This window comes from Micrasema longulum, unplaced genomic scaffold (assembly GCF_059751315.1).
Source record: "Micrasema longulum isolate JH-2025_06_02 unplaced genomic scaffold, ASM5975131v1 h1tg001189l, whole genome shotgun sequence".
Lineage (NCBI taxonomy): Eukaryota > Metazoa > Arthropoda > Insecta > Trichoptera > Brachycentridae > Micrasema > Micrasema longulum.
In genome coordinates, this window is record NW_028278376.1 from 411,215 (window position 1) to 431,160 (window position 19,946).

General features: G+C 32.0%; 2 protein-coding genes across 2 annotated transcripts in view; one reads left to right on the plus strand and one right to left on the minus strand.

Moving 5' to 3' along the window:
• LOC148276588 (elongation factor-like GTPase 1) overlaps positions 1–19,946 on the plus strand; it is a 229,334-nt gene that overhangs the window by 18,630 nt on the left and 190,758 nt on the right. The window lies entirely within an intron of this gene.
• The window catches only part of dsx-c73A (doublesex cognate 73A), a 204,924-nt gene continuing 186,908 nt past the window's right edge, over positions 1,931–19,946 (minus strand). Inside the window, exons 2-6 of the mRNA XM_088234055.1 lie at positions 8,777–8,884; positions 7,328–7,468; positions 5,622–5,784; positions 4,915–5,013; positions 1,931–3,761 (exon numbers count right to left, since the gene is read on the minus strand). Coding sequence (XP_088090181.1) covers positions 3,523–3,761; positions 4,915–5,013; positions 5,622–5,784; positions 7,328–7,468; positions 8,777–8,884 — 750 coding nt within the window. The 3' untranslated portion in view covers positions 1,931–3,522. The remainder of the gene's footprint in view (positions 3,762–4,914; positions 5,014–5,621; positions 5,785–7,327; positions 7,469–8,776; positions 8,885–19,946) is intronic.

The window sequence follows — 19,946 nt, forward strand, 5'->3', positions numbered from 1 at the left end:
AAATCTCATGCTTAAGTTTTTTTTATAAATTATATGGAAATCACACCAATATTATAGGTATATATGATTTTTTTTTTACTAACAAAAAAAAACAAAAAAACTTTATTTTCATATTCTGTAAAGTTGTTACATGTCTCTTAGTCAATTTTGCCTTTTCACCTTTAATTTGTATATGTGCAACGTTCAAATGAGCTTTATGAAAAATATCTAACAAATTCAAAGATATTTTGTCAACTTGAAAGTTGAAAGATGAATCTTTAAAGATATTATTGAAACAATCCTCTTATCTATAGGTTATCCAGAAGCAAATTGAAATATGTAATTGAGTATCCGGTGCAAGAGATGTATATTATTTTTTTCTTTACTCTACGATTTGTATGTCTACCTTTAAGTAATAACACGCCACCGGCTAATAGAGTCGCCCATACAGACAAAATCCATTCTATGATTATCAACCACAAAGCTACAGTTTACAGCAATACAACAGGCCATAGGTACTCAGGTCGAGAATTGCAAGAGCAAACCGAAACCGTCCGTTATTTGTTTGTTGTTAAACTATAAACCAAACCAAAAATTTGGAATGCTTTTGTTGTATGCAATAGAGTTAAAGGACTTCTCTAGTGAATTATTACTCTGAGACTTCTAAAGTCTATTCATTATTATAAGAATTTCCAAATAAACCAGCTGTGTGATACCCGACGGAGAATAGCCTATTTCACACATATCATCTTAATCTAAACGGCACAGTAAAATTAAAGTGGATTGACATTTATTAGATTCGTTATTACCAATTTAAATATGATAATTTTTATATTTTTCATTGTTTTTTATAAAACTCCATAGTTAATGACTAATAAAAATATCAATAAAAACGCCACAGTTAATTCCGTGGGTATACTGGCAAAAAACTTTAACTTTCGAAACCCTGTTTTGAGAATTCAAGCATTTAAGTTTTGTTCCAATTTTACTCTTTTATATCTTATTTAAATACAGTAAGATGTTAAGTGCTCATTTAAGAACATGGTATTAATTTTTCCGTTTCTTAATTTTATATTAAGTTATTTAAAGCTTTTAGCCTGAATAAAATACCCGGTATACGACTTAACCTTAAATTTAATTTTAAAACTACAGATATAAAAAAATTTATTATGACTTAGTGTCTTTTGCCAGTTTGTAGAGCGTTAAAAACTTTACAAATCTGCATATTTTCGAGTTAACGTTTTTTGCCAGTATACTCACGATATGTTATTTTTTAAAAATAAAATCTATTAGCGTTCTTATAATTAACCCAAATTTTTCAATTTTGGTGACCATTTTCAACGAGTTGAAAATAACTCACTCATAGAAAATAGAAATCAAGTTGAGGTAGAGTGGTGTTAGAACCTCGGACCTCTGATCCGTGGGTCCGCAACATTAATCACGGGACCACAACCCGATTCAAATCATATAGTAAAACTCAAAAAAAGAGATTTTGATGATCATTTTATCAAAATCGTTATTAAAATTTAGTGAGTAATCTCAGGTAAAAATCCAGCAAAAAAAAATCGACTGGAAATTATTCAGTCTCATGGTGTACCGGTTATTGCGTTTGCCAGGCATTAAATAAGCAAATAATTGCAAAACAATAAATATCGATCCACCGTAAGTATTTTATCATACCATGTGAATTTTTACCGTGGTGTGAAATGGGCCAATCATGCGATATCACGCAGTGGGCTCGTGGTTTGCACGTGCACAGCGGTTTAGCCTCCGTGAATGTACGGTACATACTTTTTTGATTTAGGTCTTTTAAACTTATATTGACTCTGAGATTACATACATCTTCCCTTTGGTATTATTCTATTACATCGATCCATTTTTTAATCTCTCATGCTCTTCTCATTGTTTGATTTTGAAAGATGCCAAGCAGGGAAATAAAACACATGAAATATTTTTAAGGGTTTAGTTTTGTACTCTAATGTATACAAACATCAATGATTACAATGAGTATCAATATATTTTTGTAGTTTACTATTATTTACATCACAAGTTTACTGAAAATACTTATATAAGTAAGATAAATTATTAATCTAAGGTTATAAATATTTCTTATAACTACTTACGCTTCAGATACATTTTGCAAATTTGTTAAATAAGTGAATTTATAATTTAAGTACACAAATAATTATTTTTCCTTCTCTATACATAATGTAATATGTTCAAATTAATATTTCTTTTGTCGCCATTTTTGAAGATCATTTGTAACAATAACATGCATATTGTATGAAAAAGTGTTAACATGCTGTTTGAATCGAATATTTCATTGTAAACATAGTGATTAAATCATAATTTTCACTTATTTGCTTGAGAGTAACTAGTATGGATGTATAAATACATATATGCATATTATAAAGTAATAACTTTTATCATCAAATGATTTGACTACAAAATAAATAAATAATCTAATATTTTCATAGAAACATTGCCTTTGATATAAATCAATTTTCAGTAGTAAATAACACATAGGCAACTCTCTGTTCACAAGTATTTTATAAGTTTGTATAATCAGTTTGATAAAATTCACGAAACAAGCTAAAGAAAAAAGTATCTTAGAATAGAACATGTCGTAAACAGGGAGTTGCCTAGAGTGTTGTAATAAGGTATCTTAATTATTAAGATTTTTTTTTCTAAAATGCGAGCTATTTGTATAATATCTTAGCAAAAATATTGAAGCTTGTAATAAAAATATCAATCTATTAATATTGGTAAAGTTATTAAATTAAGCAGTTAGTGTTGTGCTGTGTATTCCCAATAAGTAAATAATATAATGTTAGACCTTTTACCCCAGTTTTATCGAACCGATTTTATTTTTCATTGTAATATGTCAGGACCAAAATTCCAGATTGCATTTTTTGATGTTGTCGTGAAAACTAGTTAATTTTCGATAAATATGTTTCTGTCATACTTTTATTACCCTTATACCTATGATTTACCTTTTAATCTCAGCATTTTATATTAATTTTAATTACCCACTGTCAATAATACAAATAAAAATACGTAAAATTTCTCATAGTAAGGCTCTCGCAAGGGATATCATAAAATTGTATGTTTTCTAATTGGCTTAGAAGAAATAAGCCAAAGATGTTAGAATCGCAAAGTTTTGATTATAAACATCAGCAATAAAATTGAAATTAGTCTTTTTTGTTTTCTTATAAAAATCAGTCATTACAAATCTCAAACATTATCATTCAAATCAACACGAAAAGTCATAGTTTAAGAAATGTGCGGTAACATGACTAAATATTTAGATTTAGTAAACATTGCATTTGAAATTATATTGTATATCAGTTAGCAGTTACATACACTGCAATAAGAGGAGTTAAATTATATTTGTTATAAATAATCCACGGGTAGGTAAGGCACCCTCAACGTCTAAAAGAAACATTAATTTAAAGTTGTTTGAAAATATCCGTGCCAGTAATAATACCGGCTTGTCATGTTTTATTTTCGATACAGTGGACTTATAGTTAATGGATTGAAATATCAGATTTCCCAGTCTGCGGTCTGCGCTAACTCTCTTACTTTATCCCACGGTATCGGCGGAAGAACTCTCTTCGTGTTTCTCTTCTCAGTTCCCCGAATCTTCCTGGACATCCTGCTGTAATATACTCCAGGCCCCACATAGTCAGGGTACCTGGTGTAGGGATCGTTGTTGTAGTTGGGCTGAGAATATCCTACCTTGTAAGAACTTGTCGCTGGGCGTGATGTTACTCCGTTGTATCCTAGAAAAATATATAAATTTATTGATTGATTAAAATATTCTTGGCATTTGATATTTGCCAACGCCCCAATGGAAAAGTTCAATTCGATTTATGTGCAGCTGGGTAATCAGGGATGCGGTTGAAGGGTGGAACTCGAAATATTAAATAAATTGGAGTCTCTTTAGATTTACAACTAAACCAAATGCACAATAAATTAAATTTTTATGTATATTTTTTTATCATATAAGAAGAAAACGATCAGTTTTTTTAAAACTATATTAATTGTGCATAATTAATTTCATCGCAGAAGTGATTGACAGCAGATAGATCATCTGAGCAACAAACAAAAGTATCCAGAGTAATGGAGAATGTTATTTTTTCTGCTGCAAGTAATTTAAATTTTAAATTGCTGTCATATTTGATAAAACTGAACAATTTTTTGAGGATGTTCAAATTTTTCTAGTGAATACTGGATTTTATCCTTGATGCGAGGATATCTGTTGTAATATTCTTCTTCTTTCTGTGTCATGTTAGTCCACCCCAATTTGACTATCACTTCTCTGTTCTGGGCAGTATGGAATAGCTCCTGCACGCTCCCTATTCCTGTCCATTCCCAAATATTGCTAATGCAGGATATATGCCTTCAGCTTACATAGGGTCCACTGTCTTTTTTTCCCTTATTGATTAGATGCAATAGCTCGTATTTTTCACCTCTAAGTACATGACCTAAGTAGGAGACCTTTTGGACTTAAATATTTCTCAGCAATTCCCTATCAACTCTAGCTATCTGAAGAACGTTTGTGTTGCTGATCATATCTTTCCACTGTATGTGTAGCATTCTACGGTGTACCCAAATTTCCGCTTCTAATTGTTTCATGGTGCTTACTTTGAGGGTCCATGATTCAACGCCATATAAGAGTACAGACCTGACCATTCTCTGACAGATATTCAAATTAAGATTGTTATCACAGAAAATAGGTCTCATTTTATTAAATACCGTGGGAGCTGTCTCTATTGCGTATCTGACTTTGGTTTCTGGGTCAAGGTTTTCTGTTAGGATACTTCTGAAATATTTTTATTTTTTCCCTCTCTTTACATTAGCACCATTCTATTTTAAAGTTTAAGAATAGTAAAATTATCTACTTAAAACTAAGTTAAAATTTGCTTAACTTACCAATTGATGAATACTGATTCTGTTGCACACACATCATTCCGTAAACCCTAATACCCGGTACTGATGCGTATGTGGGTTGATCATGAGCCATTGGTCCCTCTGTAATGAATAATTTTGATCAGATTAGTGTCACATTCAGCTGAAAATGTGTACTAGTGATAGGCAGTTTATGAACACCAGCAAAGGTGTACACATATAATCCAAAAATAGTTCCTAAAAGGTAATACATATAGGTACACAAAAACTATAAACATTACAAGTGTTTTGGGGTTATACCTTGTGGAGTTACAAGTGTGCTGTCTACTGTTTTACGGCAATACTGTATGTTTCTTTTGAATTCTATCAAAGTATTATATCTGCACCTCGCTCATATTCCCACTTTCCATATTTCATAAAGTTAGTCAACGGAATATCAGTGATAAAGAAAAAGACTGTACTTTCATAAGTATAATATATTTAATACACTGTTTATTTGCACATCAGCAATTTACAATCGAATTAAGTTTCATGATGAATAAAATTTCTGATTTAAAACTAAAATTTTCAAAAATATGCTACTATTGTGACAATAAAAGTTTCACAATGAGTAGATGAGATGTAAAGGAAAAAGGGACAGAGGGACCAAGCCTTCATGTAGCTTTGCCTACACAAGGGTTTTAATAATTATTTTTATGATACAATAATTACTTCAATGTAATTTAACTCACCTAGAACATTCTCCTCTGGACACCGGCATATAACTAGGTAGTGAGATTTTCCTGTCCTTATGTTCTGCAGTGCGAGCAGTGACCAGTCCCTCGGTGACCGACACTCTCTCATCTCTGCTGTCGCCTCACAAGTCTTCACTAGAGTAACAGCCTTTGCAGCGTACTGTTAATCACAAAAAAAACTCGATAGAAATATTCAGTTTTGAGGTGACTTTCAATTATTCGTAAATAACTGTGCTGAAATCTTAAAAGACTGCTAAAAAATCCCTCTGGAAACGGTGCTATAACATTGTATTATATTAAGCAAAACATGAGATATTTTGAAATACGGGTATTTAAAAACTAACACATTTATATTAAATAATCGTAAGTTTAATTACCTGTGAGTTCATGAGACTACTACCACAAATCAGTTTTTTTATTTAATGAATTTTTTTGTTTTTTTTTACAAAATACATAAGAGGTAAAACAGAGTTTAAAAAAAGGATAATTATATAGCATTGAAATACATAATTACAGTAGAAATAGGAAACAAAAAAATCACACAAAGGCATGGCCTGTTCGTGGGTATACAAGAAATGTTTATGATATTTCGCTCCTATAATAAATAGACAGGTATAATATTTATGATTCATTTGGTACATTTTCTTTGCACCTCAGAAGGCTTAGTATTTCAATGATTTACCTTCAATTTTTATTACTTTCTGATTTTACTTCCACTGCCCATTAAGACAGTGAGCTACTAGAAAATTTTAATCGCTTTTGTAAATGCGTAGTTATGATTTTTTGTAAATATGTTTTATTATATAAATAACATGTTTGGAGAAAAAATAAAAATAAACATACAGAGTTTTAAGACAGACTACTTCTACTACTACTGCTACTGTCATCATGCCATTTCCCCGTAGAGGTAAGCAGAGAGGATGGACTATGGGTATTATTGTTTACATATTTAGTTAGGAGTTACAAGACAGACGCCCGCAATCCTTTAAGCTCGTTAGCGTCGAGCTATTTACCTTGCCTCTTTAAATAGTGATTATAAAGCCCCCACAAAATCCTTGAGTGAACTATGTTGACCATGTCTATACTACCTCTCGTGAGAGTTCTTTATTGCCTATCACCGATGGGATGTCGCTTAAATCTTCACCCTATTCCATATGTTACAGTGGATTAAAACAGAGAAAAGTACACACTTCTGAGAGTGCCAATATTCAGAATGTCTCTAAGAGGGCAGAATAGATGGCACAGCTTTCTCAACCTAGAATTTAGTGACTGGACCTGAGCCTCCCATCGCATATTCTTATCAACGATAACACCAAGGTATTTTATGGAATCTACCCGTTTCAGAAGTTGGTATGCTTATCATAGTTAATTCCTTTATTAAGCATATTGCTTGGTAGGGTACTGTTATTTATACACAATGTTAGATATTTCGTTTTATCGATATAATTATATGATAAGTGTAAGAAAATTATCATCTAGCCATTTTTTAACAATATTTATAACACAGTTTTCTAGTTTAAGTGGCCACTTTACACACCATGTAACATTTACCATGTCTATATTTAAACATCCGCATTTTTCTCTATTCTTCCATCTGTTGACTTTTTTAAAGTAAAAAAGCTTAAACCTCTATCCTGTGGGTAAGACTCATCCGGCTGAACCTAAAAGAAGAGTGAACATAATTGTAATAAATAAAAGCTTACCATTTTCTTGGAGTTGGTAGTCAGTTCAGTAGTGTGAAGATCGTCTGCGTTTAGTGAGGCAGAGCAGGGGTCCCTGTGTCGCGAGGGGCAGGCGCATAATGGCTGTGTATAATTTAGTCGAACATACACAGCATTGCAAACCTGAAACATTGCGTAGTTTTCAATGAGATATTTATTAATCTGTACTATGTGTTAATGCTGGTATCTGTTAGTGAGGATGTATTTATGTATGCGTTGAGAAGGTAAGAAGTGATTGTCATTCAAAAATGCTGGGAGTGCTCACAAGAATAGCAGGCGCCGCTTCAACGTCATGAAAGATGTCTTGAAAATGGATATTTACTCAGTGAAAATTAATAGCCGCCTGTTTAACGCCTGAATAACACCTATTGTCCTCTACAGAGGTGAACCGTGGCAACGCACTTGGGCCCAAACAGCAAAATACTATGTTTTGTAGATAGGTGGTGTCTAAGAAGAATTTTTGGTGTGCGATGGATTGACTTTATGAGGAATGAAGAAATAAGAGAATGGACAACTGGTATTTAGCAAAGGCAATACGGTTGACTGTGCCATATGCTGCGGATGCCTTCCGAGAGCCTTTACCACGCTTGGCTACTTTACAAGGCATTAGGTTCTCGATGTCCGTTGCTGACCGTTCGTCAGTAATTCATGTCAGAACTATAGGATGTGAACCTGACTGATAGCCAACAGAGAGGCTTGAAAGCTCTTTGTGGACACCATAAACATGCTCTAACTAGGGAGATGACATTGAACTATGATGTGAAGGGTCGTGCTTGAGAAGTTTGTCCTTGATACAAACAAACCATCATTATGTCTCGCCGTAGGGGTAGACAAAGAGGATAGAAGTCCGCACAACTTTATATTTAAATTCAGACCTCGATTCCTCTACATTCATGCATCTTCTCATGCATACTGATTATTCTGACTTTGATATTTCTTCATCTTTTTTTAATTTGTTATATCCGATCATGTTGTTTCTTTCTCAATCATCCTTATTTTTCTACATCCATCATCAATCGCATTATAAACTTTTTATCCAAATTTTTGCTGTTCATTCGTTTTTTGTGTCCAAACCATCGAGATTAATTTGAACTGCATACTATCGTCGGCGGAAATTTGAAAAGGGATAACGTGTAAATTGTTTTAGAGGGAAAAATCGTATTTCTTGTTTTAGCTAATAATGAAACACCCTCTATAACTCCTTATCTCAATCAGATGCTCTTGTCAGAGCAGTCGTAGCACATCGCCAGGATCCGCCTCTATCTTGATAGTCTTCAGCACTTCCGGAGGCTATCTGTAGATGAAACGTTTGAACATTCTTCTTTCACTCGTTGGACACCCTTCCACAGGATCAAGATCCTTCGATCCGTCCCTGATCACTGACGTATACCTGTATCTCTACATGTGATTAATTTTATATATTATTTTTACCTGTTGAATCGCGCACTCAGGCAGAAGGTAGATATGCTGGTTGTGCGGGTAGTAATGGTACTTTGTCGGTTTCGCCAACACTGTTGATCCATCGGGAAGAGACATCGACTGGAAAGAAAATACGCTTTTAAAATTATGAAATGTTACATCAGTAAATAAATCCACTACTACGCAATCCAGGGGTGCTGTTCTAAATCTTCTCTACCCCCCAGAGAATGATTAATTTAGGGATTTTTATTTTTTTTGCATGCGCTTAAACTTTGCTTCATATCTGGCCACACTGATGATTAAACGTAAAATTTATATGAACGCTTGAAATCAACCATGATGATTTTCTAAATTTTTTAAACAATAATGACTTTTGACTTTTTGTTGCTTGTTTGCAATCAGTAATATTTACAAATGCATAAATTAATTGAATATCAAACAATCAACAAGTCTTCTGATTGTAATGATTCGTAAATATATGTATTGAAGACTTGTCAAAGTCTCTCTGTTTTTTCGTGAAAATCAAAGCTTTATTTTGAAAAATTGGTGAAGAACATGCATAAAAAAGTAAATATAAATTTTTGGTACGAGATTAAACATGTTTTCAACTACTGTCATTTCGAGCCTAATGATGAGCTTCACGATGAAGTTGGCTGTAGTATTGCCCGGTGTAAAAAGGCTAAGATAACACTATCTGTCGGGAAACAGCAAGAACTTATTCGAGTCCCTATTATTTGTATAGATGTCTGCTTTTTAGATAAAAAAAGGTTTTTTTGTACACTATTTTGTGAAAAGGACCTAAATCATATTGTTATGGTATTTGTTACAATCAATGTGGTGTAAAGTTTCCGCAAACCAAGTTTTGTAAAATTTGCATTGAAAATAAACGTAAAAATGGCGTTTTTCAATAAAAAAAGCGCCATCTATGTACAATTAGTTTCATATTTTCGTTTAGAGCACAGAAAACACGTCCGTCCGCGGCCGCCAAAGGGCCGGTATGAATGTAATAAAAACCTAAATAAGATATTGTTTAAAATAGAATATTACAGTTAGAATAAACGTATTAAAAAAAAAAAAAAAATCGGTTCTATAAAAAAAGGTTTTAACTAAACTAATTTAATAACTATTTTTTTTTGTATTACCGATAGCATAATTTTACGTAGAAATAAAGGAAAATGTCACAAAAATTTATGTGATTAAAAATGCATATATTTTTTTTCAAAAACAAAAAAATAAGATTTTGCTGCGGCCACTTTCATGTTCAATTTATTATCTTCAAATTTTTACATCAAATTTTAATTCAATACTTAGTCTTTATTGAGATCCCAGATACCTAAGTTTAGTCTAAATTTGAAATGGCGTCATCTGCCAGTTTAAAAGTAATTATATTTTAGTTATATACAACTTTTAAGTATATTTTTTAATAGAAATACCTATAAAAAATATTGTTTTTATCTAATTCATGATTTAAATTGTTTTATTATGGCGCGATTTTTATAAAAACGTTAGTTTTAAAATGGCAAATCGTATGATTTCCTCATTTTGCGTGCGTTTTACCCGACTACAGCCTTAAAGGTCAAAGGGTTTGAACGTGTCTCCTTTACGGACATGTTCTTGTTTATGAAATTTCGTGATGTTCTTAATTGTTGAACATCATTCTTATAACTGTTACTGCGAACTTTGCTTGACTTTTTAATATGATATCGCTTAATTGCTCGGTGCTTATATAAGTATTCTCCGTTCTAGGGTGATTAATGAATAGTTCTTGTCTTAAGGTATTTCAAATGAAATATTTTAAAAATATGCAGTAAACTGCTTTACCAAGTCCGTTACAAATTATCGCTTGTAACCGCCGAATGACGAGCATTCTAATTTCATTGCGAGATAAGCCATTTGAATAATCTACCCCGTAGATACAATTAAACCAAGAAAGGAAAAGGTAGTATATACCTTGGTTAAAGTTCCAATTCAATATGCAAATCCCACGCACTCCTTAAGAGATCGAAATTAAATACGTAAACGCATAGTTGGAAGTTGTACATTTCAATTACTTTGATATTTTGAAAATTTATATTTGATGCACTAACTTTGTGGGTATTTATTATAATAAAATAAGAAAAAACAACTTTTAGCCACTTGTTTTTTTTTCTACCTACCGGTTTCAAACCTATACAAGCTTCTTTATCAACGTATACTCAACTTATGAATTATGTATATCCTATTTTATTTTATCAATGTTTACTAAATATTACATATAGAGCTAATAAATCATGTATTTTAAGGATGGGAAGCGTAATGTAAGATGGATGCGATCTTTAAAACTAGACAGAAGTGGACTAAAGGAAATATTGTTAAATTGTTTTTTTTTTCTTATTATGATTTATTTTATAACTTTATATTGTGGATTAGAAAATGAATACGGAGCGTCCTCTGGTTAGGATGTGAAATATTATGAATCGCTTTTTCAATTTCTAAGATTTCCAAGTTGTCTATTTTTTTTTCTTTTTCAACATGAAGAACTTTTAATCCAGTGTCTACTGAAATTATGATTATTTTTTATTAAAAAAATAATTATTTAGGCACCTTAAGTGTTCTTTTACTCTAATATTAAAGTTTGTTTTAGTTTTTGCAATGTAAAGTGAATTGAAATCATTACCATGTAATTAGTATATGCCAGATAAACATTGATATAATAAAATAGAATATAATTCATTAGTTAAGTATTTGATAAAGAAGCTTGTATAGCTTTGAAACCGGTCGGAAACAAATAAACGGTTAAATAATAAACTGCATAAATAATAAATAAAATAACAAACTACAACAGGGATGGAAAACGTTTTTGAGAGGGTTGTTTTTATTTATTTTATTACTTTGACATTTGACTGGATTTGAAAAAGAAGAGCAGCTAGTTTTTATTGATAGAGTGAAGTAAAATGATTGAGATGAAGAGTATCAGTAAACTGGATTGATCAGATCAATAATGCCATATTATTACTGGCTCTCCAATAATATCATCCGTCATGTCGTCTTCGTCAAGTCGAAGGATAAAAGGAGTATTGCTAACACAGTTTCTTCAATAGGCATTGATCGCGATTCTAGGTAATTAAAATATGTATTATGTTAAATAAATTTTAGGGAAGGTATCAAAAGAATAGTTATATAATAATAGTCCACGTGAAGAACATTAAGAGGTCTTTGTTGGAGAATAGTCGGGACATAAAATAAACCATTAATCACTTTCAAGATGCATATTAAATCTGCATGAAATTGGCGTTTTGAAAGACTCGATACTAAATTAAGTTGATCGAGGAAAAGTTTTAAATCGGTGTATGTGTATACCGATATGGATAAATATTTATAAATTGTATCTTATGCCTCCTAAATTGTAAGCAATACTGGAATTTGGTTTTTTATATTCAAATCGCAGCGAAATATTTCTCAATTATATATTATTATTATTATCATATCATATTATATTACATACACAAAATAATAATTCATGCAAAGTTGCTTTAACTACCTAACTAGGGTTATTTACCCCGTTCTAAGACAGTCAAAAAAATATTAAAAAAACAGTAATCAATATATAGAAACAGATAGTGGACAAAGTGAAAAACAAAGTAAAAAATGTAGTTAAAACATTGTAAAAATGTAGCAAAAAAAATTAAGCAAAAACATAGTAAAAACAAAGTAATAAATGTACTGAAAATATAGTAAAAAATGTAGTGAAAACATAGTAAAAAACATTAAAATATTTAAAACTCAGTAAAATGCGAGATAAAAACAGAATACATTGTAATAAACATATTTAAAGTCATAGTAAAAAAAATAATGTATGTGTTGAGCAAAAAGCAAATCTTTATTGTCTTTACATAGCAAAATACCGAGTAGAAAGAGAAAAAAAACATAGTAAAAAATAAAGTAAAAGATGTAATAAAAAAATATATATTGTAAAAACAAATTAAAAAGTCATAAGGATCTTAAAAGAGTTACTAACTCAAAAGTTTATTTAACAAATACCGTGTCCATGTAGGGACCTAAATAAAAGGCTGGTTTAAACCACGATGAAATGTTTGTACCGCCTGAGTTCCGTTTTATTGAAAATTACTATAACGCATAACTTTTCTTTGGTTATTCAGTTACTTTTATTCAATCTTCTATGCTATGAAATCACGTTACTATCTCAGGTTATATAAAATACGTCTTCCATACAGTTGACTCTGAATTATAAGGTGTAATCGTGGTTCGTCGAATTCCGTGTTCGGCAGTAAAATATCAAATTACTCCGGCAACTGTAATTTGCACTCTGCCCACTGGTGGCTGCTGACAGTGCTGACACTTCTATTGCTAATTTGACTATTACTGCCCAATTGACATCAAAGGTTAGCGTCTCGGTTAGGTTTACTGGGGATTGTGAAAATAATTGGATACTTTAAAACTTATGGCGGCCTCCGTGGAGTAGTGGTTAAGACACTCGAATCACGCACGGAAGTTTCCCGGTGAGAACACTAAATTAAATATATTTTTTCTCAGGCCTGGATATTCTGTGTTGTAATTCGCCACTATAATTGGGCCTCCTGGCCTGTTGTGACACAATTTTTTAAAATTGTATATCAGTACAAGTTTCATTATCATCATAAGCTTGACAGCCCTTCAGGAGGAATCCAGAGGCCTCCTCCACTCTTGCTGGTCTGCTGCTCTTCCTCTCCAGTTCCTAACTTCCAAAATTGTCATATCTGCACTAATGTAGTTCATCCATCGCATTTTAGGTGTTCATGGTCTTCGCCGTCCTTGTGGCACAGAGAAAGTTAGACGTTTTATGGGGTTTTCGTCTTCCATTCTAATTATATGGCCAGCCCGCCTCAAGCGCCCCACCTTGATGGAGTCGATCACATCGAGCGCTCCGTAGATTTCGTATAGCTCCCTATTGTAGCGACGACGCCAATGGTTGTTTCCTCTCGCAGGGCCATAGACAACTCCGAGGATTCTTCTTTCGAAAGCTGCAATGGTTCCCTCAATAATTACAAGTATAACGGATATATATTATGTTTTCCTTTTTTGATGTTTCTGTAATCATTCTCGCCAGGAGTAAAATGGCTCTCAGCACATTGAACCCCAGTTCACTCTCTCGAGTTGCCGAGGCAACATTTCATGTTATTTATATCCTCCTTATACCCTGAATTTCAAGAAGTTAAATTTATTTATTTAATTCACGCAAACGCCATGAGGGATTTTACATATAGAGTAAAGATACATAGATAAAAAGATGCAAAGTTAAGAAATAAAAAAATAGCGTGTGGTACATTCGAATACATATACCTACATATATTAACAAAATAAGTTTTAAAAACTAACGCCAAAAATAGGTCCTAAGTGTTGCAATAAATACACAGTAGTATACGAATAGAGAAGAAAAATATAAACGTGCTTTTAAGAGTATTATATATACGCGTAAAAAAATAAGCAAACATTATGTGTCGAGCTCATGATGATGAAGTTTCTCATTATGGAGAAAAGGGACCTTTTCAAGTACTGTTTCCACGTCCGTTTCTCGGCATTTGCCGATACTCATAGTATTACAGCAGCTTCTTTCTTACAGCTCTTTGTTGGTCCTTGGCTCATCGTGGGCTTTCAATAGGCTTACAATATCCTCAACTTCAGCATCCTTAAATCTTTCGGTAATGGCCATACGACTAATATCTTCGAATATGCCTTCAATATTATTTTCCACATTGACGTCTTCTTCCATAATATTTATTTATACATTTTTCCACCCGCTCTTCATTCGTGATGGAAAAGCTTTTTTCCACGCTTCCACAATAGGGAAATATCATGTTTGTTTTAAAACATTTTTAAAGTACTTAAGGTCTATGAAATACTGTTCAGTAAAACAATATTTTTTTTGCTAATTATTAGTAGCTAACATAAAAAATATTTTTAAATTTTGAATTCCCGCAAAAACGGTTATTCCGTTGGTCACGCCCTTAATACGTCACGATTCTTGTTTATTTGTTCCTGACCATTCAAATTTGTTTAGAACATTGTCACGAATCTTGACTTCACAACTATCAAGGCCAAACATGTCGCGTTTTTCTAGCGACGTATTAAAAAAATCTTTAATAAATTAATGTTTGAAAACATTCCTCCACAATATCCATATTGATTTTGAAAATACAATTAATTATTCTAAATGCATTTTATATATTTTTATCGGTATTCGTAGTATGTGATATTTCCCTGTTATGGATATTGCTTTTCTAGTGTCAAATTCCTTCCACTATTTCCGCATGCCATTTTTACCTTCTACATCTGTACCTTAAACAACTTCCGGTAAATGGGATTTAGTGTCTTTTAGAGCACTCTGGCGCGTTTTTTTAAATCTCTCTATAACGAATTCGTACTCAACATCTGTATGGCAAAAGGCTTTTTGAAAAATCATTGCTCCGTGGCCAGTTATAATTTGCGTTGGTGATTTCAAATTTCTTTTGTTCTTGCTCCAAAAGATTTGATCGGTTTATTTCTGTCAATTCCTTTCTAGATGTCTAAAACAAAGCTGATTTTTTAGTTCACTGAACATAGTAAAATAACTGTTTACGGAATTGATAATATTCGACTTACGATAATTATCACAGTAAAAGCTTTATTTGTGATCTGTAATAAAGAATTCTTCTAGAATCCATTAGTTAACGTAATTACTGTTTGGGGCCGAAGATTCTATTATGTAGTCTGTGCGTGATCAGCCAACACAATGTTTACAAAAAACTGACCTCATACAAATTAATCTCGACACAACTACATCGAGAAAGTAATTTGATACCTGAATATTGGATTCAAGGGATGACCCAGAAACGACCGATTAATAATTTATACTTTTTCTTTTACCAGGTAGTTAATTCAACAATGTTTTAAGTAAGTCCAAATGCTTGCAGACTGGCTGTATTTCCTCCCTAGGCAGAATGGTGAATGTTACACAGTGTGTAAAGTGGCCACTTAAACCAGCCGATAACAGGTCGTAAGCCCTGTAAATGCCTATACTTCCATATTCCCTTCTCAAAAGTGTTTTTCCTCTCTGTTGCAACAAATTTAAATATGAACCCTTGGGAGGAAATCCAGCAGTCTGCAAGCATTTGGATATACTCGAAACATTGTTCTACTTACGATTCGTTGAAATTGGCTCCAAAATTAAAATGTTCGTGTAAATCATAAGAACATAAATATTTAAATAAATACCATTTACGTATGTTTTTTATTATGCAACTTTTCCAAAAAAATTGGTGGCCATTTTGTTTTATTTGACAACATAAATATAACGGTTCGATCGGATGCTTTTGTAGTTGTGCTTGTCTTTGTTTGTAAATAACTTGGATATTTACGTTATAATAAATAAAAACCGACTATGGTGAATTACAGTATGTTTGGTTGCAGCAGTAGGAACGTCAAAGGTGTTAAAGGAGTCAGTTTTCATAGGTAATTGATTCCGAATATTTTCCCATGATTTCCATTGATTTTTGGCATTTAAAAACTTTCCTTATATCAACATATTTACTTCAGATACTATTTTTTCTCAATTTAGGGGATAAATTTGTGAATTTAAGTATGTTTAATGTTGATAAAGACAGTTGATTATAGGCAATATGTCAGGGCTCCACCAGGCATCCATATAAAGTTTAAGTTTTTATCGAGTAGAGGTCGATTAAAATTTTACTCGAAAGTAGCAACGTAACCCTAGAAATCGCATCTAAAATGACTTGTCTAAATTTCAGGCCGCTACGACTCGCCATTTTGGAGATGTGACGGACAAACAAACAAACTCAACACAGGACTTTGGTTCAATGGAGTTGAGATTTATGTCTCAATAAATATAACATAAATATTTTGTGAATAAAATGAATAAATAAATAAAAAAATAAATACACACATGCATTTTCAGTTTTATAAAATAAATATAGGCGAATTATAGAAAAATAGATTGGAATAACCCTGCAATGATAAATACAAAGGTACATATTTAAAATTAATAACAATGCAAATCAATATACGAGTACATTTGGCAATTCTCGACCTGAGTGCGTACTGCGAACTGTAGCTGACTTAATACCCAATAGTAATAGAATGGTTTTCTTTCGTTTAGGCTCCTCTCTAGGTTACGCATTATTACTCTGAGGTATCAACGCAGTATAAAATCAGTACTATCACTTGTTAGTCGTGTCAGCTTCCGCGCCACTGTTTAAAAATAGCTAAAATTACCTTTCATTGAATCAAGTCTTAATTGGTACCTGTGATTTACGGGACATATTAAGTGCACCATGCGGCCTTAAAAGGTTACTGCAATGTGCCCGAGCGGGACTCGAACCTGCCCACACAATTCTTGCAAACGAGTTCCCATACCACTAGGCAGTGTTATCTTGAATACTATCGAACGGGATTATGCATCGGCCGTGATCAATTTTCAGTTTTGCAAACCTGATTTTACAATTTACTTGTTACATTATTACATCGTGTCATTGAAATTGATAGGAGGAACTGGATGATTTACATTATAAGGTGGTCAATAGACCTACAAATCGGGTTAGTTATCAATGCACCATATCAGATTATTTATTCAGGTATATTTATTTATTTATTTACATACATAAGTTTATGGTACATTATTTGAGACATAAGTCCCAACTCCATAGGATTAAAAGTCCTGTGTTAAGATGGACTAGCAATTAGTTAACACAGACACATGTGTATAACACCACAAATATAGGATCAGAAACATAAAAAATAATTTTTAAATCGATATTTAAAAATTATATATGCGACCTAGAACAGGTGGTAATATCTAAATTCCTAAATTATAAACAACTACTGCACAACATCATTATACTTACAAAGGAATATTTTTCTTTAATGAAATGAACAAAGATAATAAAAAGTACAGTCAGGAATACAATATATTTAAGAATGAAATGAAAAATTACATCTCTAATTCTTCTTTATGTAACACTGTTTAAAAACATCGTTTATATCTTTTTTGTAATTTATTTATGTTATTCTAAAAATAATATTAATTAAAATAAAATAAACTTTTGTAAGACGTCACTCCCCATTATGTACACAAGAATTGTTTACTTCTTATACGAAATGGGAAACGTTAATGTAAATATATGTATTTGATTAATGTAAAAAATTGTATTTAGTTGTAATATTGTATTTTTATTTGTTATTAATAAAAATAAAATAATATATATGTTCATCAATATGGTAAACAGTAAACTCAAACATTCGGAAATTTCAAAACATTTCAAACATTTTATGGAGACAAACATTTCGACGGTCCCTACGTATACTGTCGAATCTGAATTTCGTAAGCTTTATTTGAGAGCAAAAATTTGATTTACAGGAACGGCAGAAGTGACGTCCAAAGGTTAAATGTAGGTGCCTCATATTGAGGGGTATCTGAATCACCCCCATGTATGTTCTACGGTTTTGCGTAATTTTCGAGTTCTGATTTTTTAAATAGGTTTTCGAAAATTTTCGACCGGTTAGGTTTAGATTTTTTTTTTAATTTCCGGAAAGTTTTTTCAAAATTTTTTTCGGAACTATTTCTTCAAAATTGTACTTTCATGCATAAAATAATCAGCTTCGTCACATTAATGGAATCTTCAAATGTTTTGACCTAAAATGCAGAATTTTATTTCGAGCAAGTCATACATGAACTTTCAATTTAAAATTTAAAATCTAAAAAGGCGATCCTTTAGTTTCTGAGTAACTTTAAAAACTGCGCTTGACTCTAAGCTTTCGTAATAAAATATTAAATAAAATTGTACTTAATAGGCTATTCGCTGAAATCAGCTTCAAAAGATACTGAGGTGGAAAATTCCTCATTTATTCTCACCTTGTGGTTACTGCTACTCGTGTCTCCATTTTTAAAGAGCTTAAGCTACCTTTTTCTATTCCTCTATCGGACGTTTGTTAAGTTAACATCGTTCAAGTCCTGTCACTTATCAAACGTTGTTACGAGCAGGAGATGCCGGAGGAGTAAAAATATTAAAATATATTCAGCTAAAAGCAATGCTTACTGCTATCTGTGAAATCCGTCATGATGAAGCGAAATAAACTTAGAAGATGTCAAAAAAATACTTAAAATAATAACAATAACCTCGAAATTTTATCTGTTTTTATTATCATCTGTCAATTTCTTGAATGCGGTAGGTAAAGTTGGGCCACAGGGAACTTACCGATGTAAAGGTGACAACGACAGTAGCTTGTTACTTGACCTAAAGTCTGCACAATAATCAAATATGTGAGCTGTGCTAATAATATTATCTTGTTTTTTCTTCTTCTTTTTTTTCTTACTATTATTTATGTATATATCTGTGTGGATTTATGAATGAATATGTATTATTTTATGTATATTTTCTGGACACCATAAGTATATATTAAATCATGTAAATGAATGCCTCGACACGGGTTGCGTCCAGTGAGGTATTCATATTTAAAAACAAAAGTGTTATGTAAAACGTGAAATAAAAAATAAAAAATTGGGGGTAAAAGGAGTATAGACAACAATATTATATCGCACAACGTCTTTTTATTTACATCTATGGCATTACCGACATTAAAACAAATGCATCACCCTTGGACTTAGGTGATTAAATTTATTGCCAACTTACGAAATTGCTGTTTTTACGATAGCGAATTTTGCAAATACATTTTATGAAAAAATATTATTGATTGTTAGCTCTATTATAAACACCAAAAACTCATTTATAAGAACAGTATGTTTAATCCGAAATTCCCATAGTGTATTGTGTAAAAAAAAAATTATTAAAATAACAAACATAAATATTTCCGAAACCATGCATACGGTTTAAGGTAAATAAATATTATTAAGTATTTGACCATAATCACTTATTGACTTTTCTATGTCTACCGATTTCGATATGTACCCGTCTCTTCGTCTGTGCATTATGTAAGGCTGAGATAAACATTATCGACCTAATCAAGAAAGAAGTGCTGCGTTGGTTTAGATATGTAGAGCGAATGGACAGCGAAAAAACGCCTACACAATTCAGATGCGAATGTTGATGCATGAAGAAAACGAGGATGCAAAGACATAGTGATATGGCGTTTTATCCTCTCTGCCCACCCTTACGGGGAAACGGTGCGATGTTTTGTTTTTGTTCTTGTATTA